This window comes from Scyliorhinus canicula, chromosome 10, assembly GCF_902713615.1.
Source record: "Scyliorhinus canicula chromosome 10, sScyCan1.1, whole genome shotgun sequence".
NCBI lineage: Eukaryota > Metazoa > Chordata > Chondrichthyes > Carcharhiniformes > Scyliorhinidae > Scyliorhinus > Scyliorhinus canicula.
The window spans coordinates 160,588,263-160,616,176 of NC_052155.1; the positions used below are offsets into that span (position 1 = coordinate 160,588,263).

Below are 27,914 nucleotides of genomic sequence, written 5' to 3' on the forward strand. Positions count from 1 at the left end.
CACAGTATCACAACAACACAATAGATGGGAGCAGGATTAGATCACACCCCTTAACGTGAGAAAGGCTGGGGTTCCATGGGTTACCGGTGAGGTTAGAGCACTATATGAGGGCAATTATTCTGGAGGTCTAGAGACATGATACGATGGGGCAGGTGACACAGTCACAATCAGAGAGGCATCGACATCGTGCAAGTTAGCAGCTAAAAGGTCATGGGGTATTATTGGATGGTTTCATGGGGTGGAGGGTCCCAGTTAGTCAGCGTCCATGAGGCCTAGAGAAGGGGAGGGTACAGGTCAACAAAGAGCATGAGGACATCAACATTAAATAGGTCAGGTGGAGGGCAAGAATAGCAACATGGATAATGTTGGATTCAAAGGCAACAGGCTGAGGCTTTAAGGTGACAGGATGAAGGGGAATGAGGAGGCAGTTGTTGTAATATTCCTTCAAGGGATTTCAGCATAACATCAATAGAATGGACGTGTGTCATGTGATCCAGCTTTTATTTCACGTCTGCCTGTGAGCATAACGCAACACAGCTCTGATGTCTTCAAGCTTCCTTTCTCTAGATAAATTGTGCCTGGTCACGATTCCCACTACTGGCAGGAGCAGCAAATCCCACCCTAAATCTTGCCCTACTGCATTCAGGCACTGTGCCATCGATTACAGGGGGCGCGATTCTCCGATCGCGGGAGAGAGCGTCCGTGCCGTCGTGAACTTCGTCGCGTTTCACGACGGCGCGAAATGGGCGCGGGCACTAGCGATTCTGGTCCCCACAGGGGGGGCCAGCACGGCACTGGAGCGGTTCATGCCGCTCCAGCCTCACTTCCTGGCATCACTGGGGGTGGCGCCAATCTGCAGATGCACAGTGGCGAGGCGCCAACCCGCGCATGTGCAGTGGCTTTTCGGAACGCGCCGGCCCAGACTCAACATGGCGTGGGGGTTAAAAGTAGCCCCTGGGAGCCCCCCCCCCCCCCCCGCCCCCCCCCCCCCCCCCCCCCCCCCCACAGGCCGCTCGGCCCACCCAGGCCGGAGAATCAGCGGCCCGACCTCGTACAGTGACCCGCGACTGACACCGCGCCAAATGCGCCAGCGCAAAGGGCGCCGATTCTCCGCACCTCGGAGAATCGTGCACCGGCGTCGGGACAGCTTGGCGCGGTTGCAGCGATTCTCCGGCGCGGGGCTGGGAGAATCGCACCCATGGCCTTCTCATTTAAAAGAAACTTTGGACTATGAACTATACACAGCACTAGTGCCAAAAGATTTTTTTTTTTTAAATCAGAGTGTTGTGGAGCTGCCTTTTCTGCAATCATATGGAAGCACTGAAACAAGTTTGTGCCTGCTCACCTGAATGTACCCGACATTAAGCCAAACTCCCCAAAAGGACACTGATTTCTCTATTAGTCTGTGTAAATATCAATTTTCTGGCCAGTTCACTCTTAGCAATGTCTCGCAGTCACCAGATGTTCAACTACAACGTTTCAACATTCTTTTCTCCTCAGATCATTAACGCCCTGAAATGTGTTCATGTTGTATCATACAAAATGTGTGTGGAAATGTTCAAAAAAAGTAGTAACTGTAAAGTCTTACTTTGACGTATGACTCCTGATTGTCATCGATGTGCTTGAAAAGTTTGGGAAGGTACGACATTGCTCTGGTAAGCAGGCTGCAGTCGGAGTTCTGACAGGAGAATTACGCTGAGTAATGGAACGAGGCTCCGCATCTTCCTGTTTTTCAACATTTGAGAAATCCTGAAGCTCCACCCATCCAAATCTGCAACCATTGCACAGTCTTGAATTAAGGTCCGTTGTAATTCAAATAATTTGCACTTTGGCCCCTTTTCAATTAAGATCTCGGTCAAAAGGTGACATTAATGTAAAACCTTTCTTTTAAAAAGCTTATCAGAATAACAGAGGCAGCATTTGTTTTATTTCGGTGCCACTATATGAGGGTAACTTGTTTTAAAAAAATATATATTATCCTCCTTCTCCACATTTTCATCCAATGCACAACAAACAGAAGATAACTAACAATAAAAAATACAATACCAATCCCCCAACCAGTATCCACTTCAACATACAAACCCAAACATCACCCCTACTTTACAAATACAACAAAACAAAAAAAGACCAAAAGAGAATCAGCGATCATCCCATTCACAGTAAACAGTATACTCAATGCTCCCCCATCCCTCCAATCCTAATGTTCGATGGCATCCAGTTCTTGAAAGTGCAGGATAAACAATGCCCATGAATTTTAGAACCCTTCCATCCTCCCCCTCAGCTCAAACATCACCTTCTCGAGCGTCAAAAACTCCAGCAGGTCCCCCCGGCCATGCTGAGGCACAGGGCGGAGAAGCTGACCTCCACCAGACCCCAGCAGGACCTGCCCTCCGGGCGATCAGCGATACAAAGGCTAAAGCATCTGCCCCCCCCCCCCACCCACCTGCAGCCTGGGCTGGTCTGACTCCCCTAAAATGGCCACTAGGGGCCCTGGTTTGAACCTCACATGCACCACCGCCGAGATGACCTTATAAACCTCCTTCCAATACCCCTCCAGCTTCGGGCTGGACCAAAACATGTGAACGTGGTTTGCGGGGCTCCACCCACAACATTCACATACATCCTCCACCCCCCTCAAAGAGTCGGCTCATCCTCACCCTTGTGAGGTGCGCCCTATACACAACCTTCAGCTGTATCAGCCTCAACCTCGCGCACGAGATTGAGGTGTTTACCCTCCGCTGCACCTCACACCACAGACCGTCTTCCATAACCTCCCCCAACTCTTCCTCCCACTTGGCTTTAATCCCCTCCAATGATACCTTGCCCTCCCCCAGAATCTTCCCATAAATCGCTGACATCATCTCATTCGCCATTCCCCCTGTCAATACCTCTTCCAACAATGTGGAGGTCGGTGCTATTGGGAAGCTCTGAACCTCCTTCCTGGCAAAATCCCAGCGCTGCAGATATCTAAATACTTTCTCCTATCCCAGTCCATGGGGGCGATTCTCCAATATGGAGACCAAGTGTTTGCACGGTCGTGAACGCTGTTGAGTTTCACGACTTCTTTAGCGCGCCGGCCCCGACTCAACATGGCGTCCGTGTTCAGGCGCCGGCCGTGCAGGGAAGTAGGCTCGGAGGGCGGGGGGGGGGGGGGGGGGGGGAAAGAGGCCCCCCGCCGATTGGTGGGCCCCGATTGCGGGCCAGACACCATTGGAGGCCCCCCCCCCCCGTGAAGGAGTCAAATGCGCCGGCGCAAATGGTGGCAATTCTCTGCACCTCGGAGTATCGCGCACAGACATTGGGGCGTCGTGGCACGGTTGCGGGGATTCTCTGACCCGGCACGGCGCTCGGAGAATCGCCCCCCCCATATTTGTCCGCCAACTCCTCCAGCCTTGCAAAACGACCTGAAAGGAACAGATTCTTTAATACCCTAACGCCCCTCTTCACCCATCTCCAAAACCTCCCATCATTCCCTCCAAAAGCCCAGTCAGCGCTTTCGTCCCCTCCCACTGGCTGGGCAAGCGAGTGCGGCTGTGACCTGTCCAGTCTTGGTTCCTGCACTAAGTTCCAGTCCCCACCCACTCTCAGTTCATGCGAATCCAAGTCAGGAATGACCCCACACATCTTCCTCATTAACCGTACATGAAATGAAAACCGTTTATTGTCACGAGTAGGCTTCAATGAAGTTACTGTGAAAAGCCCCTAATCGCTGTCCGGCCTGTCCGGGGAGGCTGTTACGGGAATCGAACCGTGCTACTGGCCTGCTTGGTCTGCTTTAAAAGCCAGCAATTTAGCCGAGTGAGCTAAACCAGCCCCATCGTCCCCCCATCGTCCCAGTTAGGACCATACACGCTTGCCAACGCCACAAACTTCCGCTCCAATACCCCTATCACTATCCCTGGTCCGCCACCACCTTCTCCATCTGGAACTCGCTCTCTAACTAACCAAAACCGCTACCCCCCGCACCCTGCTGTCAAACCCGGAATGAAACGTATGGCTTACCGAGCCCTTCCTAAGCCACACCTGACCCTTCATCCTCAAATGAGCCTCCTGTAACATGGCCACATCGGCCTTTAAACGTTTTAGGTGCATGAGCACGCCCGACCTCTTCACTGGCCCTCCCAAACCCCTCACGTTCCACGTAACTAGCCTAACCGGGGGTCTATCCCCCCTCCCCCCACCTTCATATCCACCATCATCATAACTCCGGGCCTAGCCCACTGGACCTGACCCGCTCCCACCCATTGTTACCATTGAACCCCTTTTCCAATCCCAAAATCCCCCCATCCACTTCCTCGCGAAAATCCTCACCCAGTATCGATCCCCTCACTCTCCTTTTCACACCTCCTCGGCCCTACAAAACGTGCTCACCAGGTTCCAATGTCCGCAGCCCCTCCCCCCTCTACACCTCCGTTCACTAGCTAACTTAAGCTTGCTGGTGCAGGGGCCCCTGCCAGACGCGCCCTCCCCCCCCCGCCCCCCAACCCGGCCAGTCCCAGGAAAACAACCAGAAAAAATATACCCCCCGCTCAACCAAACATATCCAACGCAGACATACAAATCCCAGAAAAAACAAGGACAGAAATTGACCCATATAACCGCATGAAGTAAAAAATAGAAAACAGAACTATATGTAGACTCTTCCAACTCCTCTTCCCACAGTCGGTAGCACGATAGCACAAGTGGATAGCACTGTGGCCTCACAGCACCAGAGTCCCAGGTTCGATTCCCTGCTGGGACACTGCCTGTGTGGAGTCTGCACGTTCTCCCTGTGTCTGCGTGGGTTTCGTCCGGGTGTTCCGGTTTCCTCCCATGGTCCAAAGACGTGCAGGTTAGGTAGATTGGCCATTGCTAAATTGCCCTTAGTGACCAAAAAGGGCTTGAGTAGGTGGAAATGGGGGCTTAAGTAGGTCGGTGCAGACTCGATGGGGCGAATGGCCTCCTTCTGCATTGTATGTTCTATGTTTAGTCCAAGACCAGTCCTCGGTCCCATCCCTCACTTCTGCCCCAAACTTTCCTCCTTCACAAACGCCTCCGCCGCCTCAAAGTAAACGTCTCTGGAGTGGTAGGTCACCCTCAATTTTGCTGGGTACACTATGCCAGACTGCAACCCACTGTTATACAGTGCTGTCTTCACTCGGATGAAGGCTGCCCGCCTCTTCGCCAGTTCCACAGGTAAGTCCTGGTCGATACAAACACCAGCTCCAGCCCACTGCACCTCTAACTTCTGCTTCGCCCAACTCAGGACCTTTTCCTTCATATGGTACCTGTGGAAGCAACAATCACTGCTCTTGGCAGCTCATTCGCCTCTGGTTTAGGCCTCAATGACTGTTGAGCCCTGTCCAGTTCATACCGAGAGGAATCCTCTCTCACCCCACCAATTCCGCCAACGTCTTGGCAAAGTACTCCGTCGGCCTCATGCCCTCCACCCCCTCGGGCAGGCCCACAATCCTCAAATTCTGCCGCCTCGATTGATTTTCCAAATTCCTCCAACTTTGCTCGCAGCCCTTTGTTGGCCGCAACCACCCTCCGCAGCCCATCCCCTATCGATGTGAGCTGATTGCCATGCTGCAACATAGCCTCCTCCACTCCCCTAATTTTCCCACTTTGCTCCCGCACCTTGGCCGATCCTAGACACAGCCACTTTCACCGGAGCAATTGGCTCCTCCACCAATACCTTCAACGCCACCGTCATCTCCTTCCTCAACACCTCCATGTGCTTTGCCAACTGCTTTCCCAATTCCAAAGAGCCGTCAAAGTGAGGCCCCACCCAGCGACCCAGCCTCCGCCATCTTTTCCTCGACGGTGAACCCTCACTCCCTCCCTTCTTCACCGTGGCTTTCTTCTGATTTTCCGACACCATCCACCTTCCTTATGCCTTCCTTCACTCGATCATCAAAACAGTGATCCTGGGACCGGGCCTTAAAACAATGGGGCCAAAAACAAGTCTCGAGCAGGAGCCACCCGATGTACGACTTCCCCCTACATGCCGTCACCGGATGTACGAGGGCACTTGTTGAGTTGTGGGTTAATTTCTTGTCTCAGTGATGACATCTTGAGACTTGTATACAAAGAACAAAGAAAATTACAGCACAGGAACAGGCCCTTTGGCCCTCCAAGCCTGCACCGACCATGTTGCCGTTTGAACTAAAATCCTTACCCTTCCGGTTACCAAATCCCTTTATTCCCAACCTGTTCATGTAAATCCCTTTATTCCCAAACTGTTCATGTATTTGTAAGACGCCTCTCAAAAGTCACTATCGTATCTGCTTCCACTACCTCCCCCGGCAGCGAGTTCCAGGCTCTCATCGCCCTCTCTGTAAAAAACCGTGCCTCGTACATCTCCTTTAAACCTTGCCCCTTAAACCTATGCACCCTAGTAATTGACTCTTCCACCCTGGGAAAAAGCTTCGACTATCCACTCTGTCCATGCCCCTCATAATGGTGTCGACTTCTATCAGGTCGCCCCTCAACCTCTGTTGTTCCAGTGAGAACAAACCAAGTTTTCTCAACCTCCCCTCATAGCTAATGGCCTCCATACCAGGCAACATCCTGGTAAATCTTTTCTGTACCCTCTCCAAAGCCTCCACATCCTTCTGGTAGAGTAGCGAGCAGAACTGAACACTATGGGCGCGATTCTCCGAGCCCTGTGCCGGGCCGGAGAATCGCCGCAACCGCGCCACGATGCCCCGCGCCGGCGTGCTATTCTCCGAGGTGCTGAGAATCGGCGCCATGTACCATATCCCTATTTTGCTTAATTATCTCTCCTGGAGCAAGGCATCCTTTCCTCACAGTCTTACAAAAATAAAATATTGGAGTTTCTGTCCAGGATCCTAGCTACTGTTAGGGTTTGGTCTGCGATCATAATATTCCAGTCGAACAAATGTTGTCTCAACGGATAATTGTAGTATGTGAAGATCTTTCAACAGGTATTTATTTTCTTTCCAAAGCTCACTTGCCTCATCTTGAGCTTTCCTGTAATTCAACAGGAGTCTCCTCAGGTTGGTTCTGCTGTTCTTCCACTGTTTATCAAAACAGTCTTCATTTCTTCATATCAATTCTCAAGGGAGTCTTCGAGGGTTGCAACTTCTCCGTGTGCCTCTGTTGCCTGCTGTTTTGCTTGGCTGTACATCGGGCTGAGTTTCCCTGACTCCTGTTTTGATTCGCCAACTGTGGAACTACAGGTTACTATTTCCTCCTGGTAATTTTGGGTCCTCTCTGAATTTTGTTTCTTTGGATCTCAAACAGCTTGGTTCAATGAAGACTTCAGTTTATCATGCATGTTCATCGGTATATACTCAGCTTGTTTCTTGCACTTCACATCTTCCAGTTCAGCTTGATGTGAACATTTTCCTGTAGAACTGCTTCATTTACCTTTGGTTCAAGAATTTCATTGCACTGACGTAATTGGCTACCATCTTGTGATCTACTTGAATATTGTCTCCCTCAGGATGCTGGATACAGATGGCAGTAAGGGATTGATACTCCCGGAGGACCAGGGAGGCCGTCATCATCTCCAGAATCTCACAGGATGAGCTGTGTCCATCAGCTCAACCGCGCCCTGCCATTTACCTCCCTCCCCTCATTGCCTCCTTCTCCTCCCCCATTTGCCTCTTGCACCAATCCCCCCTTCCCCTCCCATTTTCCTCCCTCCCCCATATGTCCTTCTCCCCATTTACCTTATATCTCTCCCCTCCATGTTCCCATTTCCCTCCTTCCTTCCCAATCATCCCCTCCCCCAATCCAGCCATTTTCCCCTCCCCTTCAATCCTCCAAATCCCTCCTCCTCCCAATCCCCCCTTCCTCGTGATGCCTTTGGTGGACAGCCTCTGGAGAGCCTGGTGCTGGATTGCCCCGGCTGACTTACCGGTGCCACAGGAATCACTGTGCTATCCTGTTCTGCCTGCTGCCCTTGAAAAGCATTGGTGTCAGGAGGGGGGATTTGGAAGGACTGGAGACCACCGTCGTCTCCTTGGTGGCAGGCCCTAGGTTGGCCTTCAGCACTGCCTCCTCCCTGATAGTGCCTGTAGGGCGCTAGGGGACTCCATTGGACTCAGTAGGAGCTGGAGTAAGCTCCAGATGCCTTTGAGGCATCTGGCACTGCCAGTTCTGGAGGCTCCCCAAGGTCTGTGCAATGGTGTTGACTCCCTCAGCTCCTCTGTGACTGGGCCATGCTCTGCAGTGCCTCAGCAAAGTCCACCTGTGTCTGGGACAGGTCCCTCAGTGGCTCGGACATGCTGTTGAGGCCCTCAGACATGGTCATAATGGACTGAGCCATTCCTTGGGCACCACCACTCAAGACGGGGACATCCTGCTCCAGGATTTCCATTGCGGTCGCCATCCTAGCAGTGCTGCTCGTGCTGGCACACATTGTCGGCACCATCACCTGTGCCCGAGTCTTTGGAGCTCCTCAAATTGGCTGTGCAGTTGCTGGAATGTCACTGACACCCCCTCCTGAATGTCTCAGCCGTGTTTTATCATCTGCATCAGCTCTGGGTGAACCTTGTCCAGAGGCTCGGCATCTGACTGGGACACAATGCTGGGATCCAGCTGACCTCGGAATGCTGACTCCGGATGGCCTGGCCTCATCAGGTGGAGATACTGCGAGACAATGTGGTCAGTGAGAGGGATGGATCATTTTGTCTGGCATAAACAAATCACTTGAGGCAGATCAGCGTGAAGGAGCAGAGGATCCTCACCTGTGGTGCAGCCCAACCTCACTGTTGATGACTGCACTCTCCTTGGTCAACTCCGCAATCCCCAGGGTCCGTTCCTCATATTGGGTGAGCAATCGGATCTCTGACATCCAGCCCCCCCCCCCCAACCATCTTGGCCCTTCCCCCCTTATTAGGGGCTACCTTCTCCTGCGGGGATAAAGAGAGGGCATTGTGAGCCACATGCCTGATGGTCTATTGTAGGCAGCATGTGTGGGCACCACACCTGGACATGAAGGGGCTGTGCTGGTGGGTGCCAGGGGATTCTCAGGAACAAGCACAAAAATTGGACATGGGGAGGGTGCAAGGTGTCAGCCAATGATTTGTGGGGGACAGGTGGGTTTGGGAATTTGATGGGTGGCAGGCGGAAGTGACGCCAGGATAGAGGTGGTAACTTAGCCTAGCAGCTTGGTGGGAGGTCGTTGATTTCTTCCGACATTGGACGGCGGTCCTCCTGGTAATGCTGCCCGCACTGACAGCTGTTGCCACTGCCTCCTAGGTGGCACTGCTGACCCTGCTGCTGGGCGTCTAACCTCCTTGGGGGAACCAGGGTGGCCAATCTCCAATCAGCGCCGTCAAGAAGCCTGGCTGGGTCGGCACCGCCAAAGCGAGGAGCAGATCTCAGCGCTGCAATGCTTATATGTGTTGACTGGGAGTGAGTGGTGAGGGAGCAATAAAAGCAGCTCCCCATCGTTAGCGACAAGAAGCTGAGGCATGAGTCCGTCAAATCAGATGGCGAAGGAGCCAGTAATGGCACAAATCTTATTGGGGTCCATTTTAGACACTAGGTGCTATTGAATACAGGCCGTGATTTTGCCAACACAGCCGTTGAGAAACATCCCACCCAACGCGCCCAAAATGATACTTAGAAATGTTTCTGTTGAATCAAGCCCATAGTGTTGAATACATGGTATTCATAAGTAACATTTACTCAGGATTCAAAATGTGCATTCAAAATATCTGCCATCTGCTTCCTTTGTTCGCCGATTTAGGGCGGTATACACTTTGTAGCAGCCCCTCCCCAGCAGTGTTATATTCGAAGTGTGGCTACTCTTATCGGTTGTGGTTTGCGAATTAAATCAGTTGCTTGATGGTAGTTTTTATTGAAAATAAGCTACTCACAAAAAAATATGAATTTTTTTTAATAAACAATTTTATTGAGGTAGTTTTTGGCTTTGTAAACAGTTACGGGGGGGGGGGGGGGGGGGGGGGCTGGATGTCAGAGATCCGATTGCTCACCCAATATGAGGAACGGACCCTGGGGATTGCGAAGTTGACCAAGGAGAAAGCAAAAAAGGCAAAAATGTGCAAACATCCACGTACATTCAATACTTCAATCGTAACATACTGCACAAGCCCGCTCCTCTCCCACCGGTACTACCCGCCAATTTATCCCTCCTACTCTACTCTACCACCCCACCACCTGAAAAATATGAATTTTTAATCAGTGTTTAAACCACTACCTGTAAGTAACATGATTTTTAATACCTAGCATAGGGGCTGGTTGAGCACAGGGCTAAACAACTGGCCTTTAAAGCAGACCAAGGCAGGCCAGCAGCATGGTTCAATTTCCGTACCAGCCTCCCCGAACAGGCGCCGGAAACTGGTGACTGGGGGCTTTTCACAATAACATCATTTGAAGCCTACTTGTGACAATAAGCGATTTTCATTTCATTTCATTTTTTAAAACTGAAAATAACTTTAAAAATGATACTAAATCATTTGCTCGTTGGATTGGCGTACTTCAATCAGTTTGTTCACAAATTAAAATAACATTACATTCAAAGCTCTTAAAAGGCACTTTTAATTCCTGGAGCAAAAAACTCATTTTGAAAGCCACCTCAGAGGCTTGTAAACAAGCGCAATTAGTGCTAACTCGCAATGGTGATTAACTGGATTAAGGGTTTAGCCAGCTTTGTGAGCGAGGCTAGCTTCTAGAGCAAAACATGATGGAAACTTGAGTGGCGCTGAACTTAAATTTGCACTCATTTCTTTTCTCCCACCTCTGTTGTTTTTTTTTTTTTTAAAGTTTTTTTTAATAAATTTAGATTAGCCAATTATTTTTTCCAATTAAGGGGCAATTTAGTGTGGCCAATCCACCTACTCTGCACATTTTTGGGTTGTGGGGGCGAAACCCACGCAGACACGGGGAGAACGTGCAAACTCCACATGGACAGTGACCCAGAGCCGGGATCGAACCTGGGACCTCAGCGCCGTGAGGCGGTTGTGCTAACCACTAGGCCACCGTGCTGCCCACCCACCTCTGTTGTTGGCGTGATCTATAGATTCTATTCCAATCCAAAGTTCTAGTGCTCCACTATGCTGTTATTTATGGTGCTGAAGTCTGTGATCTTTTGCATTGCTTTTCTCAGGTAACCGTGCAATTGTTGTCTTTGCACTATCATCTGCCCAAGGCAAACCCTAAATGGGTTATGGATCTTTTCTGAGTCTTTTGAACAGCTACAAGATTCAGCAGCTCAGATTGTGCTCAGCTTTTGAGTGGTGGGGGTCGGGGGCAGTTGGAAATGTAAATGGAAGAGCAGCACGGTGGCGCAGTGGTTAGCATTGCTGCCTCACGGAGCCGAGGTTCCAGGTTCGATCCCGGCTCTGCGTCACTATCTGTGTGGAGTTTACACATTCTCCCCGTGTTCGCGGGGGTTTTGCCCCCACAGCCCAAAAATGTGCAGGCTAGGTGGACTGGCCGTGCTAAATTGCCCCTTAATTGGGTAAAAATGAATTGGGTACCCTAAATTTATATTAAAAAATGAAATGTAAATGGAGGGGGGGGGGGGGGGGCAAAGTACAGTACAGCACCACTAAAAGATGGGCATTGACAGAAAAGCTTCCCAATTCTCATAAACAGCTCAACCTTTAAAACAGATTAAAGTACACCTTAGGAAAGACAGCACATAATCAATAAATCATTCCAAAGGGGCAATTTAGAAAATTAAACAGTAAGTGTTTCAGGAATCATTAACCTGTCATCCCTCCCCGCACACATAAGCGTCGGCCTACAACATTTTCACCACAACCATTAAAATTTTGCACCATAATATGACAATTAAAATAACTATTGTAGTAACCCGCACAGGGCAGGCTTGCTAATATTCCCCGTGCAGCTCGAGGTGTGTGAACTCCCCAATAACTACGGGATGGGGGTCACATTGCATAAAAGGTCGGCGGAATGTAATGTCCGACAGAGAGAAAGGACCCGTGACTTTCAACCGGGATCCACAGTGCTGTTAATAAATAAGTTTATCTTTGTTACTCGACTGACTCCTGTTTGCCGTTACTAAAACTGTTTCACCCAAAGTTGCAAGATTCTTTTGTTCTTATCTTCACCATTCTACAATCCAGCAATAAAGTCCTTTATATGGGACCGATTGTCAATGCAACAGTTTTTTTGAGATACAATAGAGTTGTAATAGAAAGATAAGATTAAGAAAATAACCTTACAGTCTGCAAGAATCAAAGTGAACTTTATATCCTTTGAACAATGGCTAAAGAGTGCTGAATTTTTAACTGCCATTGTTAAAAGTTTACGGTTAATTACACAGAATTTAGATTTATATTCTGAGTCTCACCTACCAATTTAAAGTACAATTTACATTTTTTGTGGCATGTACTATTAAATAAAGCACATTATCCAGAAAGTTCTGTCCAGACAAGCAGATTTGCAGTTCTTAATCAAGGCAGTGCAGTGGCAGTGTTGAGTTGCTCTAATGCTCACAAAACCTCACCATATCAATGTTAAACGCAAACTGTCATCCCGTGGCCTCTGGTGATATGTCAGACACACACTGTGATGATGGCAAGATACTAAACATAGGGATCAGTTAATAACTCGAGTGCTTTTCTGCAGCAATGACGTGAAGTACCTCGACAGCAAGCTGTCATCAAATGACAGAAACATGTCACAAGGTTTGAAAGAGGATCGGGTCAACATTCATATCCAGCATTAGTTAAAGAAGGAACAGGCACTCCTTTGGAGTCAACAGTTGGATGGTTCAACAAATGTCAGATGGTCTTTTCATCGTCTAATCCAAATAAAATGATCAAATCATCGACTGACGACAGGCTTCAGGGATGACAGCTTTTTCGACCTTAAGTAAAGTACTAGAAAATATAGTGTAGGTACCAGGGCAAACGTGCATTGGAAAGAATACGAATCAACCTCTCACTTGCTCGCAAGTTGCAAATCTATTTAGTAAAATGGTAGAGTACGGCCAAAGTTGAATAAACAGAGAAACCAAAAAGGAATTAATCAACTTTAAATACATTTCATGTACTGCACTGCAAAACACTAAATAACCACATTCACACAATTGTGCCTCAACACTATGAAACATCTATAATACTTCAAGAATTAATAAAAAAAAAATGTTTTTAAAAAAGAGTACCCAATTAATTTTTTCCAATTAAGGGGCAATTTAGCATGTTCAATCCACCTACCTTGCACATCTTTGGGTTGTGGGGGCGAAACCCACGCAAACACGGGGAGAATGTGCAAACTCCACACGGACAGTGACCCAGAGCCGGGATCGAACCTGGGACCTCAGCGCCGTGAGACTGCAGTGCTAACCCACTGCGCCAGCGTGCTGGCCCTTCAAGAATAAATTAACTTTAAAAGTACAGTAACTATTTTGTAGCTAGTAATACAGGTGGTAACTATGTAAATTGGATCCATTCGACGCTAGACCATTTAAACTACTTATATTGCTCGTCTTGTTTCAGGAGGTTCTCCCTGTTGTGCAAAATAGTTTTGTGGGGTCTTTAACAGTCATCTAAAAATGAAAACTAGAGTTCAATTTGGACAATTCATGCGAAGCATGGCAATCCTAGCAATTCAGTTTCATTACAAAAGTGGAACGAATAGAAATAATGGACGCAATTTAATGGAAACATTTCTACGTTTATCTGTGGAGGGTTTAGCAGGGAGTTTCTCGCCTGCACTGCTGGTGAGCTCCCCACTGCTATCGATGACACTTAGGGTGTGATCTACCGGCCGCAATGCGATCGAGTGAGACTGTGATATGGCTGGTAGATCCCGGGAGAGGCCTCCCGCAGGATTCCTGGCAGCCGTTACACCTCGCGGGATAGACCCAAGTCCTGCGAGACGTCGGAATCAGAATCTCGCCCAAAAGCGGCGTGAACATATGGTGCGCGCCTATGCACCTGCCTCCTGGAATCTACCAGCCTCCCCAGGGTGGCTGCAACTGGGCGTCATTCAATACAGGTCCACACAAACGTAAATCAAGGGGATCAGCACCCAGGCGGTTTCCCAGGCCATCAGATGTCCCTGGGTGGTCAGATATAGTGCAGGGTGGTTCCCTGGCCCTCTCCATGGAACGTGGGTACCCTGGCACTGCCAAGTGCCCAGGTGCCAAACTGGCAGTAGCACTGCCAGGGTGGAAGCTTGGCAATGCAAGGGTGCCTGGGTACAAGAGTGGCTTGCCAAGGTTCAGGGCCCGAGGGGGCCATGCCCATAAAAGAAGCGTGTGGGTGAGGGGTATAAAGGGTGGGGGAGGGGGGGGGGTATGTGCAGGGACATGCTTATGAAAGAAGAGTGGGGGAGAAAGGATGGGTGACCTAGAGGGTGTGGGGGCCTGAAGAGAGGGACCCCATAGCGGGGTACCCTCACTTGAAGAGGTGTAGGGTAATGCCCATGTGTGTGTGGGGTGACATTGCCCATGGGTGGGGTTTGTAGCTCATTTAGAGATCGTGGCACCCTTTCAAAATGGCGGCCCGATCTCGGAGTTCAGCTCCCCGGTGTTGAAAAAAATTTGAAATGTAGGCTAAACCGGTGAGAAACTCCCCAGAACAGTGACTATGGATGCGATCTAAAGGAAAAGGGTGGAATATTCCTACCAGCCTGCGGAGTTTGTTTTGGCGCCAGAAGCCACCTGCCAGTGGGATCTACCGGTCCTGCCGTTGTCAATGGGATTTCCCATTGATTTCCCATTGACAGGGTCCCTCAATGCCGGGATGCCCATGTGTCGCTGTGGGACTGGGATTTCCCACTGGTGTGAACAGTCAGTAAATCCTGGCCAAAGTTTCTAAGTGTAATTTGTGTCAGATTTTGCTGGGAGTTTCCGTCGGCTCTGTCGGCGAGTTCCCCTCCATTATCTAACCACACTTAGTTACTTTTTTGGACCCTGGGGAGTTTGTCTCTATTCTACGGGGGAGCTGAACGTGCTGGCCAGACCGACTTCTCAGAGATTGGGACACCATTTTGAAAGATCTCCAAGTGAGATTGAGGGTCATACACACCCTCCACCCAAGGGCAATGTCACCCCTGCACACATGGGTATGACCCCGCACTCCCACAAGTGAGGAGGTCTCGTTACGGGGTGGCTGAAGGCCCATTTTTTCAGGTCCTCCCATGCCCCTTTAGGTTTCCCCTTTCTAGAACCCCCATCCATCACCCCCCAACCTTCCAGAGGCCCTTCATACCCACCCTGCCCCCTCCCACCCTTCATGCCCCTTCCATTCTCCTTTCATGGTCGTGGCCACCCTCAGGCCCTGACCCTTGGCATTGCCATGCTGGCACCTGGGCACCCTGGCACCACTCCTGTGGGTTTTGCAGTGCCACCCAGGCACCTTGGCAGTGCACCACAGATTGCTGTAACCATGATATTTGTTGATCGTGATGGACATGATGGGTTGAATGGCCAACTTCTGTGCTGTACAAATCTATGAACCTACGTTTCCCCTGGCTGGGGTGTCTAAAACCCATGAACACAGTCTCAGAATAAGGGACAGATCATTTGGTACTGAGATGAGAAGGAATTTCTTCACTCAATTCTCTGCCCCAGTAGCCTGGAGAGACTCATTTGTTGAATCATAGAATTTACAGTGCAGAAGGAGGCCATTCAGCCCATCGAGTCTGCACCGGCTCTTGGAAAGAGCACCCTACCCAAGCCCACACCCCCACCCTATCCCCATAACCCAGTAACCCCACCAACACTAAGGGCAATTTTAGATACTAAGGGCAATTTAGCATAGCCAATCCACCTAACCTGCACATCTTTGGACTGTGGGAGGAAACCGGAGCTCCCGGAGGAAACCCACGCACACACGGGGAGAACATGCAGACTCCACACAGACAGTGACCCAAGCCAGGAACTGGGACCCTGGAGCTGTGAAGCAATTGTGCTTACCACTATGCTACCATGCTGCCCCCCTTGAGTATGTTCAAGACTGAAATTGATAGATTTCTACATATTAAAAACATCAAGGGAGACAGAGGTAGTGCAGGAAAATTGTGTCAGGCAGAAGAAAGTCTTCTTCTATTTCTACAGAATGGAAAATATCTTGTGCAGTTTAACTGGGTTGCAAGTATTGAATCCTTCGCCCAAATATGAGTTTACTGTCACCGTGTCCATATGGTGTAATATGAAGAACATTTTAATGAAGACTGAGGCAGTCACTGAAGAGAGTATTATTGTCTGCACGGTGTTATAAATAATTAATGGAATACTTTCTTGCCAATTCACAACATTACATGGTGCTTTTAAAGTGTGGTTTGTTTAATAGCCACGGAGGGATCACCAATAGGGTGTACACAAACCAACACTGCATTGTATTGTTGATGCTCTTAATATCAATCACCCATGCTGCACATACATTGGTCGACTGGATGCCAACAATGAGTGCTATCATTTAGAATCATAGAATTTACGGAGCAGAAAGAGGTCATTCGACCCATCGTGTCTATACCCACCCTTGGAAAGAGCACCCTACTTAAGCCCATTCCTCCACCCTATCCCTGTGACCCCACCTAACCAGGACACAAAGGGGCAATTTAGCTTGGCCAAGCCACCTGACCTGCACATCTTTGGACTGCGGGAGGAAACCGGAGCACCTGGAGGAAACCCCTGCAGACACGGGGAGAAAGTGCAAACCCCACACAGACAGTCACCCGAGGCCGGAATTGAACTCGGGACCCTGGAGTTGTGAGGCAGCAGTGCTAACCACTGTGCCACCGCACCCGGACCTTTCTATGATAGTTTGATGAATTCATTGGTGAATCTTGAAAAGTGAAAACTTATCATGTATGATTGAGGGGCTGGGTTAATGTTCGGAGTGTGGCGGGGGGGGGGGGGGGGGGGGGGGGGTGGGGCGTGTAACAAAGGTCCCGGAAACAGGAGGAGCACTAGGTCCCATGATTTATCTCTCTAGCCCTACCCATCACCACCCTGTGCTCCTCCTCATCTCTGACTAATCCTTGTTGGTCCTGCAGGAGTCTCCATGAAAGCTGCCTTTCTCCACCCCCTTCCCTGTGCCGCAGTGTTCAGAAAAGAAAACCATTGACCTCAGACACAACTGCACAAAGTTGACTGTTGCAGGCCACTTTTAAATGAATGTGAACCAGGTGTCATAAGATTCATGTAGGCCCTTGACTCAACGGTAGTAGTTAATTTTTTTTAAAGTAAGGTAATAAGTATTCATGGCCTGCAAATGTTTTCAACTTATGAACCCACCACAGGTCAGAATATGGCACAACCCCCGATTGCCACACCACTAATCGGCATCTCAACAGGCCTAATTAAGACACACCACCCACCGTGTTTCCTGCTCATACAGGCCTCATAAAATGCCACCCAGTGAGATCTGGGAAATTGAAGGCACAGTCGCCGACAGTGGGATGAAAAACAGAGGAATATGCAATAAGCTGCAGTCAGCTGAAAGGGATATCCACGAGTAGAGGTTTCAGATATGGATGGACAGAGAGGAATTTAAACACAAGGATAAAAATTTTAAACAAGAGGCGTTGGGGATATGGGGGTTAGCAAGGAAAGGTGTGCTCGGTTATAGGAGCTTGTTGCAGGATAGAATATAGACAGCAGACGTTTGAAGGAGCTGAATGTTGGCAGATGGAAGGATAAACAAATTGGAGCAATTGAATATGAAAGTGATAAAGAACAAATCAGGACTTGTACAACATTTTTTTTTCTTTATTGGTTCGTGGAATGTGGGCATCATTGGCTGGTGCAGCATTTATTGCCCATTCCCTTCAATTTAAAAAAAAATAAATTTAGATTACCCAATTATTTTTTCCAATTAAGGGGCAATTTAGCGTGGCCAATCCACCTACCCTGCACATTTTTGGGTTGTGGGGGCGAAACCCACGCAGACGCGGGGAGAATGTGCAAATTCCACATGGACAGTGACCCAGAGCCGGGATCGAACCTGGGACCTCAGCGCCGTGAGGCGGTTGTGCTAACCGCTAGGCCACCGTGCTGCCCCATTCCCTTCAATTAAGGGCACTCAAGAGTCAACTACATTGCTGTGTGTCTGAAGTCGCATGTACGCAGGACCAGGTAAGGATGACAGATTTCTTTCCCGAAAGGACATTCGTGAACCAGATGGGTTTCATAGTCATCATTCATGGGGGTGGCACAGTGGCTAGCACTGCTGCAGCACAATGCCAGGGACCCGGGTTCAATTCCTGACCTTGGGTGACTGTCTGTGTGGAGTCTGCATGACCTCCCCATGTTTGCATGGGTTTTCCCCGGGTGCTCCGGTTTCCTCCCGCCGTCAAAAGGTGTGCACGTTAGGTGGATTGGCCATGTTATATTTCCCCTTGGCGTCCAAAGATGTGTATAGGTTAGGGTAAGGGGTTCTTGGGATAGGGCAGGGGAGTATGCTTGGTGGATTGCTCTTTCAGAGGGTTGGTGCAGGCTTGAAGGGCCGAATACTGCACTGTAGTGATTCTACGATTAGACTTTTAATTCCAGATTTTTATTGAATTCAAATTTCATCATCTACCATGACGAGATTCAAACCCGTGCCCCAAGAACATTACCCTGGGTCTCTGGATTACTAGTCCATTGACAATACCACCTGACCACTGCCTCCCCCAAAGGGGCTGCATTCACCACCATGACGTAGAACAGGTGAGTTCTCCTATGTGTAGTGGCCAACATATATCCCTCATCGTGCACAGTGGTAAGCACAGTTGCTGCACAGCTCCAGGGTCCCAGGTTCGATTCCCGGCTTGGGTCACTGTCTGTGCGGAGTCTGCACATTCTCCCCGTGCCTGCGTGGGTTCCCTCCGGATGCTCCGGTTTCCTCCCACAGTCCAAGGATGTGCAGGTTAGGTGGATTGGCCTTGCTAAATCGTCCTGAGTGTCCAAAAAGGTTGGGTGGGGTTACTGGGTTACGGGGATAGGGTGGAGGGTGCTCTTTCCAAGGGCCGGTGAAGACTCGATGGGCCAAATGACCTCCTTCTGCACTGTTAATTCTGTGATTCTATGTCCTGGACATGATTATATTGCTGTTTGTGGGAGTTTGCTGTGCTAAATTGGTAGCTGCAATCCATACATAACAACGGTGACAATGGGCTGGATTGTGCGACATTGTCACAGGTCCTGGTGGAAGCACCAGAAGTGAGTGTTGCTTCCGCTCGTGTGTTCAAGGGCCAGTTGCACAATATCTCTTTTTTAAAATATATTTTATTACAAACATGTATCAAAGCAGGTTATAGCAAATAAACACCAGGGAAAACAGTCTGTACAAATTTTTACCCTTTATCATCCTTCCCCCCCTCCCCCCTGCGATGAACAGCTCTTCAAAAACGGTCACGAACATCCCCCACCTTTTCTCAAACTCCCCCTGTTGAGCCCCTTAACTTATACTTTATCTTCTCTAACCGCAGGAAGTCATACAGATCACCCAACCATGCCGCTACCCCTGGTGGCGATGCCGACCGCCACTCCAGCAAAATTCGTCGCGGTGCAATCAGAGAGGCGAAGGAGTTGCACAATATCTCATGGTGTCGGCCAATAGAAGTACAGAGGTTGCAAGCGAGGCAGCGATGGCGATGTCGGATCACGTGTTTGGAGGTGCTGGTACTGGCGCTTTGCACTCACTGCTGCCTGCTCTAAAAGAGCATCGGTCTGACTGCTGCCTTCTGCCAAAGAGCTGAACAGAAGTCTGCGGCCTCAATGGCAGATGGAAGAGCCCATGTGGCCCCATGATTCATTGATCCCTCCCTGCAGGAATTCCTGCAGGCTGCAAGGAAAAGATGGGAGGTAATTTCCCGAGGGTTGGGAGGAGGGGCCGGCTTGTCTGACTAAGCAAGCTTGCACAGATCGCAGCGGACGTCAGCAGCTGTGGGTTCGCCCAATGAAACTGGATTCGGTGACGCGAGCACGTCAATGACCTCAATGGCTCTGGAAAAGTGAGTACTCCACACCACTTTTCATGTTATTCCTCGCAGTGATAACACGAGGGGTGTGAGAGTGAGTGACCACCCAGTCAGTGGCAAGAGTGTCAGGAAGCAGCATATCCTGCCAGAGTCATGGCTGCATCTCAACAGGAGTTGAACATCTGTCTTTGCTGAAGCCCACAAGGCCACTTGAGGTTGACTGTAATTAAAGGCATTTGTGTGCTTCCATCATGGACTATTGGACTCCCACCAGTACAGATATTGCGCATGCGTGGCCATGGACCCGGCAATTTTGCGTCCGTATTGGCAAAGGTGGCGGCATTATGTGGCACGGCTGCTAGCCGCCCACCGGGCGGAGCATCGGTGCGGTGACGGCGCCGACTTTTTGGTGGTAAGACCAGATTGATCCTGCGGACATAGCCGCAGAATTTGAGAATCCATCCCATAATCCGGATACCTTAACCCAAGTTATTTTAATAACATTACTGCAACAGACACATAATACTATATATATATATATTATATATATATATATAAATCCACCACACAGGTAGGGCTAGAACATCTGGCAGTCTGCCAGAAGCTATGTGCACCCATGTGCAGATGATGCATGAGTCCATTCAGGCAATGAGTGCCACCATGTCTCTTATGGGGATGATCGTGGCCTCCCCCATTGAGGGTTTGGAGACCCATCTCCAACAGGCCTGTCAGTGAATGCCAGAGATGCATACAGATCTGTATGCCATTGCCTTGTCCTTGATCTCTATGCAGCAGGAATCAAACGAGAGTGGGCTGAGGCACCTGACCTCCCCAGCAGGTCCCCGTCCTTCTTAGATCACCGAGAAGTTCACAGAATCACAGAATTGTTACAGCACAGAAGGAGGCCACTCAGCCTGTCTTGTCTGGGCTAGCTGTACGAATGAACAATTCACTTAGTGTCATTCCTCCACCTTCTCACTGTAACCCTGCACATTCTTCCCTTTCAAATAATGTTGCAATTCTTTCTGAATGCCTCGACTGAACCGACTGCCACCACGGTCTCAGATATCATTCCACTTGCTGTGTGAAAGTTTCTCCTCAGGTCTCCATTGCTTCTTTTAACAAATCCACATTTCATAACAAGTACAAAAACTAATAGAAAATGGTGTCAGGATACAAAAAGAGAGAAAATAAGGCTTTGGTTATTCAGATGGGTAAGCACTCATTAGAGATTCAGCAAGTTTGCCTTATATGTGTGAAGGAGCAGCTGATGTTTGCACGTGGGGGCTCTTTTCAGGGCATTCCTAGTGTGGACCGAAGCTTCTCAGTATACTTGCCAGTGACACCAATGTCACACATTGCTGTGATGACAGAAAAGGGTCCTTCATCCAAACAGCCTGCCCTCAACATGCTGGAGCCTCCAGGACTCAAGCAACCAGAAGACGGCTGGTAAGGTCATACCGAGCCTTGTGGCAGTAAAGTCAGCAACCTGCCTCGACCATAGCTGGCAGCAAAGGGGGAACAACGTGTCAGAGCACACATGAGAAAAGTAAAAAGAGCACCTAGCTGCCCTTCGGGGTTCACAGAGTCATTTACAGCTCAGAAGGAATCCATTCGGCCCATCAAATCTATGCCTGCTCTCAATAGAGCAAACCAATCGGCCCCATTCCCCACTCTAACCCAGTAGCCTTGCAACTTTATTTCTTTCAATTGCCCATCCAATTTCCTTTTGAAACCACTGATGATCTCTGCTTCCTCCCTCATTGTGGGCCGGGAGTTCTAGGTCATTGCCATTTGCTGTGTGAGAATGTTTATCCCCACAACCCCTCGATCAAACCTCCTCCCAAGCTCCTTTGCTGCAAGGAGAACAACAACAGTTTCTCCAAGCTAATCTTGTGGCAAAAATCCCCCACCCATGGAACAATTCTGGCAATTCTCCTCTGCGTCCTCTCGAGGGCCCTCAACATCTTTCCTAAAATGTGGTGACCTTGATATAATAATCTACTTGTGGCTTAACCAGAACGTGATACAGATTCAGCCTAACCTCCCTAAGTTTCGTACTACCACCATATGCTTTGCTAACCACTTTCAATATGTCTTGCCATCTTCAAAGATCTGTGCACCTGCACTTCCAGATCCTTCGCTCTCTGAACATTCTATAAAACCATATTGTCTGCATTGTTGTTTCCTTTCACATCTGCCAAAGAATCACCTTGCACTTCTCTTTACTAAATTCCATCTGCCACATGTCTGCAGTTCCTACTAGCCTGTCTGCCCATTCTACTAGCCTATCTATGTCCTACTGCAATCGATTAGTATCATCCTCCCATTTTGCAATCTCCCCGTGCCTGACCCTACGGAGGTCAGAAGCATGTAAACTTTGCATTAGCATCTTGCTTACTGTTGTGGTGTGCAGCCAACATGCACTGCTGGCTGGCTACGCACATAACAGAGGGCCTAACCGCATGTGTTCTAGTTGACGCCCAGCTCTTCAAAGCAGTCTGTCCCTCAAAAGGGAAGCTATACTGGTAAACTGAGGCCATCAATCACTGAACCTGGAATAGTCAAAGTGAAGGAAAATGGAATATCAGGCCAGCAAGTGCTGCTGTGAGGCACTAGTGTCAGAAGGCACTCAAATAAGTTTGTTTCCACAGTGTACCAGGGTGCCCTTACACCAAACCCTCCATGGATAGAGTAAGCGCAGGTTACAAGGGAGGTACACCCAGAGTTTGGCCCTGAAGATCTGGCTGCAGTGTTGGAATAATCTCAATGGCCTAATTTCCCTTCCGGGCAGCCCTGTGAATGTACCGACACCACAAGGCCTGCAGCAGTTCAAGAAGGCAGCTCGCTATTGCCATCTTAAGGGCAATTAGGGTGGCATAATAAATGCCGGCCTCGACGCTCGCACCCAGTGAAAGAATTACAAAAAAAGGTGTGGTCAAGATCAGTGAATGCATCTTCATACCAGCTGTCATGCACCTCAAATCACCAGCTTCTGACACTGTTTAGTATACCACACACTCAGTACATACTCAGGATTCTCATCGAGCATCATTGACTCCACCTCATGCACATTCAGCTTCCACTGGTGCCAGCCTCACACCCACTTCTCACTCCCACCACATACATCCAGATATTGAACTATGGCAGGCCAAACCAAACCAATCAACCAAACAAAGTGACACACAATCACTGATGTTCTGCCCTCTCTCTTATAGGGCAAAGTGAGTCATAATCTCAAGGAGAACCAGGAATGCAGGGGAGGGCTGCCTCAACTCTATCCACTCGGCCTGATGGAGAAGGTATAACTGTAAATAATGGGGGGCAGGCTGCAACACAACCCCTGGCATCTGGCATTATTGAAACTGTTGAGGATGATGGCAAGTTACCACCTTATGCCCCTTCTCAACTCCCTCCTCACCTTCCTCCTGAAATCTGACATGAAATGAGAGCTGCAGATGGGATGACTATGAACTTCCTGCTTTTCTCCACTTCCCACCCCCTCGACCCAACCCTCTCCTTCTGCTTTTATGCTTCGGATATCAATGAATTCCCACCTGGCCAGCCTCAATATAGCCAGGAGGAAGAGAAAAGCCCACATCAGTAATGAGTAAGAACCATCACTTGACCTATATACTGACAGCTGCCAGCTCAGATACTGGCACAGTCTGTACCACAGAGGCTATTGTTGAGTTGGGATCACTGCACGGTGAGTCACTGGGCTCTTGCAGACACTCGCAGACCCAATCATGACAAGAGTGTCCAAGCTTCCACAGATGAAGGCTACATAACATCTCAGTGCTGCAATGGAAGCTCAGTTTGAGGTCATGATCACTGCTTTTTTCCACTCCAGCCTGGCTTGGTGCCAATCAGACTGGGGTTGTTGCCACCTTGGCGGCAGATACCTGTGCTCAAAGAAGAATGCAGGCTTTCAAGGCAGTCCAGTAATCTGTCCTCCAGCAGATTACTAAGATTGCTGAGGTGTTTTCCAATAGAGGTGCTGAAGGCCTGTGTGGTGGACACATCTGCCTACTTCTCCCAACATGAGACCATTCAGCCTCCCATTACTGCCACTTTGCCAGTGTCCTTGCTGTTGCCTCTCAAGTAGCCAGCTCTCTGCTGCCACCCATGCTGTCTAAAGCCAGACCTACAAGACCATCTACAGTTTGGATCAGTGAAAGCCTTCCACCAGCCATGCTGCAGCCACTGGGATAGTGCTGGATAGGAGCACTAGGACCTACAAAGACACCCAAGACCGGCACTAAGGGAATGCACGGGGATGAATCATTCATTTCTCTTTGCATAATTGGATGTATCGTTGGATAAAGATGTTATGGTAAGCTTTTTAGTTGTTGGCTTTTGTTGGATGGTGGCCAAGAAGTCACTATTCATGGGCGTCCCAGGTCAATGTAATAGTGGATCAATTACTGTGGAAGGAATTATATCACTTAAATAAAACCTGATAACCCAGTCCCTTCAATCAATTAAAAATTATCTGGGACACCTCCTCCCTGCTGATTGGTGGAGGATGAGTAGATCATGCCTGCTGCCAAGATAGCAGACATTGACCAAATAGGCCTTGGTAGGAACACACCCCTACAGCACGTTTATAAAATGGAAACAAAGGGCAGCACATGGCCTGGTGGTTAGCACGGCTTCCTCACGGTGCTGAGGTCCCAGGTTCGATCCCGGCTCTGGGTCACTGTCTGTGTGGAGTTTGCACATTCTCCCCGTGCCTGCATGGGTTTCGCCCCCACAACCCAAAAATGTGCAGATTAGGTGGGTTGGGCACTAAATTGCCCCTTAATTGGAAAAGATAATTGGGTAATCTAAATTTACAAAAAAAATGGAAATAATTGTGGTTTCTAAACCTCGCAGAGCCATGTATGTGCACTCAATGGTGCCTTGCACCATCAGCAATTTCCTTATCCTAGCAAAGCCAAATGCTCTTTCATCCTGCCTGTCCCTCCTTAGCAAAGCGACGATGAACTGCCCCCATCTGGGGTAGGTGGCCTCTGTCATCGGATGCTCAATGGACGGTGTACTGAAAAATGTTGCCAATGTCTCCACTCTTACCTGCAAAAACCCTGAGGCATAAATATTGAGTGCAGCAGTCATGTTGCTGGACACTAGTCGAGCCATTTTCACCCCGTTGTGAAGTTCCAGGTCAGCTGAACCTCAGTCGTTTAAGGTAGTGCTCCTCGGTGAGGTGTAGGTATGAGGAATGCTCTCAATGTGTCCTTCGTGGATAGAGCCTTCTGATTAGAGCCTTCTTCCTCCTCCCTCTTCATTGAGCTTCTGCTGTCTGCCTCCTCAGCTTCATTTCTTAGTCATGTTGCAGACCTCGAGGCACTGCCACCATAGCCGCCATTTCAGAATGCTTTGGAATCTTATGTTTTTAAACATGAAAGCCACAAGGCTAAAGGGAAAAGTTACTGCTACTGTGCGGAGTCTGCACTTTCTCCCCGTGTCTGCGTGGGTTTCCTCCCACAGTCCAAAGACGTGCAGGTTAGGTGGATTGGCCAAGATAAATTGCCCTCAGTGACCAAAAAGGCTAGGAGGGGTTTTGGGGTAAGGTGGAAGTGAAGGACTTAAGTGGGTCGGTGCAGATTCGATGGATCGAATGGCCTCCTTCTGCACTGTATGTTCTATGTTCTTAGGGATGATCATCAGCAGGATATTTTGGACAAATGTAATCATGTTATTAGCATGCTAGGCGAAACCAGACTGCTGTAAAAGAATGAATATGAGCACCAACAGAAGGAATTGGAGAAAATCTACAACTCCATCATCATAAAGTTGTAACAACGGACTAAATGACGACCTATAGTGATGGCAGTGCTCTTTCTAGTGCAAGTACGTCATCTGGTCTGAAAATTGAGAAGGTTGATCAAAGTGCACTGTGATGTAAGTTAGGTATTCCTCTGTCCTCCCTGACTAAGCACCAGCCCTCAAAAACCAACTGCAAACACACAGAACAGTACTTGCACAAATGCACCTCAGCAGAAGTACATTAAATGTACCTCACCACAACCAGGTAACTGGCCCTTTAAATAGTGCTGGTGCAGGGGCCAAGACACAGCTGTACACTTCGTCTTTGTTGGGTGCCGTGCTAATCAGTTGCGTCAACCTGCTTGGTCCATATTTTCAAAATGGGATTGTACGATGTCACAATACTGTCAGTTCTGTTGCTTAAAGGAGACGCACACATAAGCACGCTGTTGCACCATGCCAGAGGTGGTTGGAGACTCAATGCACACAGTCACTCAGCTTCTACATTTTGCAGCCCACATGTAATTTTGCCAGCATGCATTCAGTCCCAATCTCTTAGCATAATACAACTAACCTTATGACAAGGATTTTCCTACACTGGAAAACTGGTCCAATTGGAAAGGTGCTGGTGTTAAAGAGTAAATTAAGCCTGAATCCAGTGTCATGGTTCTACCTCACACTGAAACAACATGGATTGAGAATCCTTGGAGGTGGATTTTCACTCCCTACTTATCTCATACTTCGCTTTAAAGTCAGTTCAGGTTTTTAAAATTGAATTCCACTCCATGATTAGCCAAGGTCTTTTATTTGTACGCAAACACTAAAGTTGTGGTGAGCAAATGCTCTGATAGAATTATGGATTGTAATTTTGGGTGGATAAAATAATTTGGTCAAGGTGTCACTGCAGTCAGCTGTTAGCTTTGACATTTTACAACCTCGTGCTTTGTTGTTTAAAGCAAATTATTCTCTTCTGAACCTCAAAAGCAAAACCATTTAAACGTTCCGATAAGAATAAATACATCAACTCTGGTATGTGAAAGCATTTGTGCGAATGGAGGGTGTGCAGTCTGACCACGGTCTTACAATAATAGGCAGAATTATTTTAACCTTTAAAAGCAGCTGATAAAAGGTAGAGATAAATGGGTTAGGGAGGATTCAAAACAGTCAAATTATCCAATTATGATCACGTTATCAATTTTACATCAGGGAACTTCCAAGGATGAAACACACAGACTTAGTTTCATTGAGTTGAACAGAATAAACATACACGTATTCCACCCATTCTCTGTATCATATAGCTTTAATTTCAGATCAGTAAGAACATTTAATTCATTTTTTTCTTAAATTTCGAGTGCCCAATTTATTTTTCAAATTAAGGGGCAATTTAGTATGGCCAATCCACCTACCCTGCACATCTTTGGGTTGTGGGGGTGAAACCCACGCAAAGAATGTGTAACTCCACACGGACAGTGACCCAGAGCCGGGATCGAACTTGGGACCTCGGCAGAGCAGAGCAAAGATGGACATGTTACGGAACAAGGAATAATGACAAGGCTGGATGGCATTTATTTTAATGCAAGGATTCTTAAGGGTAACGACAATAACTGAGGGCATTAATTAACAAATGGGTGTATGACATTATTGCTATCATGGAGACATGGTTGGAGGGAGGGTCAGGACTGGCAGCTCAATATTCTGGGGTACAGAATCATCAGGCGAGACAGGAGGTAGGGGTGTTACAATATTGAGTAAGGCCCATTAGGGATAGTGGCAATCTGTGTGTGGAGCCAAAAGATGTAGGTGAGATATTGCATCTATGTTCACTATGGAGAAGGACTATGTAGATATAGAAAGCAGGGAGGGAAACTGTGATATAATTGAACAGATTAACATTGAAAGGGCACAGGTGCGAGGGGTTTTAGGTTTGAAAGGGGATAAATCCCCACGCCCAGATGAGATGTATCCTAGGCTGCTGTGTGAGACAAGTGAGGAGATTGTAAAGGGTCTGGCACTAATTTTAAAATCCTCTCTGGCCACAGGAGAGATACCAAAGGACTGAAGGACAGCTAATGTGGTCCGATTATTCAAGATGCGAAGTAGAGAAAAAGAACAGGTAATTACAGGTCAGTGAGTCTATCATCAGTGGCAGGGAAATGATTGGAAAACATTCTGAGGAAAATAATTAATCTCCACTTGGAGAGGCAAGGATTAATCAGGGATTGTAAACATGGGGAGATCATGCCTAACCAATTTGTTTGAATTTTTTGAGGTGACTA

The 27,914-nt window shown here is 48.5% G+C and overlaps 1 protein-coding gene across 1 annotated transcript in view; it reads right to left on the reverse strand.

Moving 5' to 3' along the window:
* Positions 1-27,914, reverse strand: part of LOC119972741 (cytosolic non-specific dipeptidase-like) — an 85,192-nt gene that overhangs the window by 55,524 nt on the left and 1,754 nt on the right. Inside the window, 1 exon segment of the mRNA XM_038810050.1 lies at positions 1,589-1,771. Within this exon segment, the coding sequence (XP_038665978.1) occupies positions 1,589-1,648 (60 nt within the window). The 5' untranslated portion in view covers positions 1,649-1,771.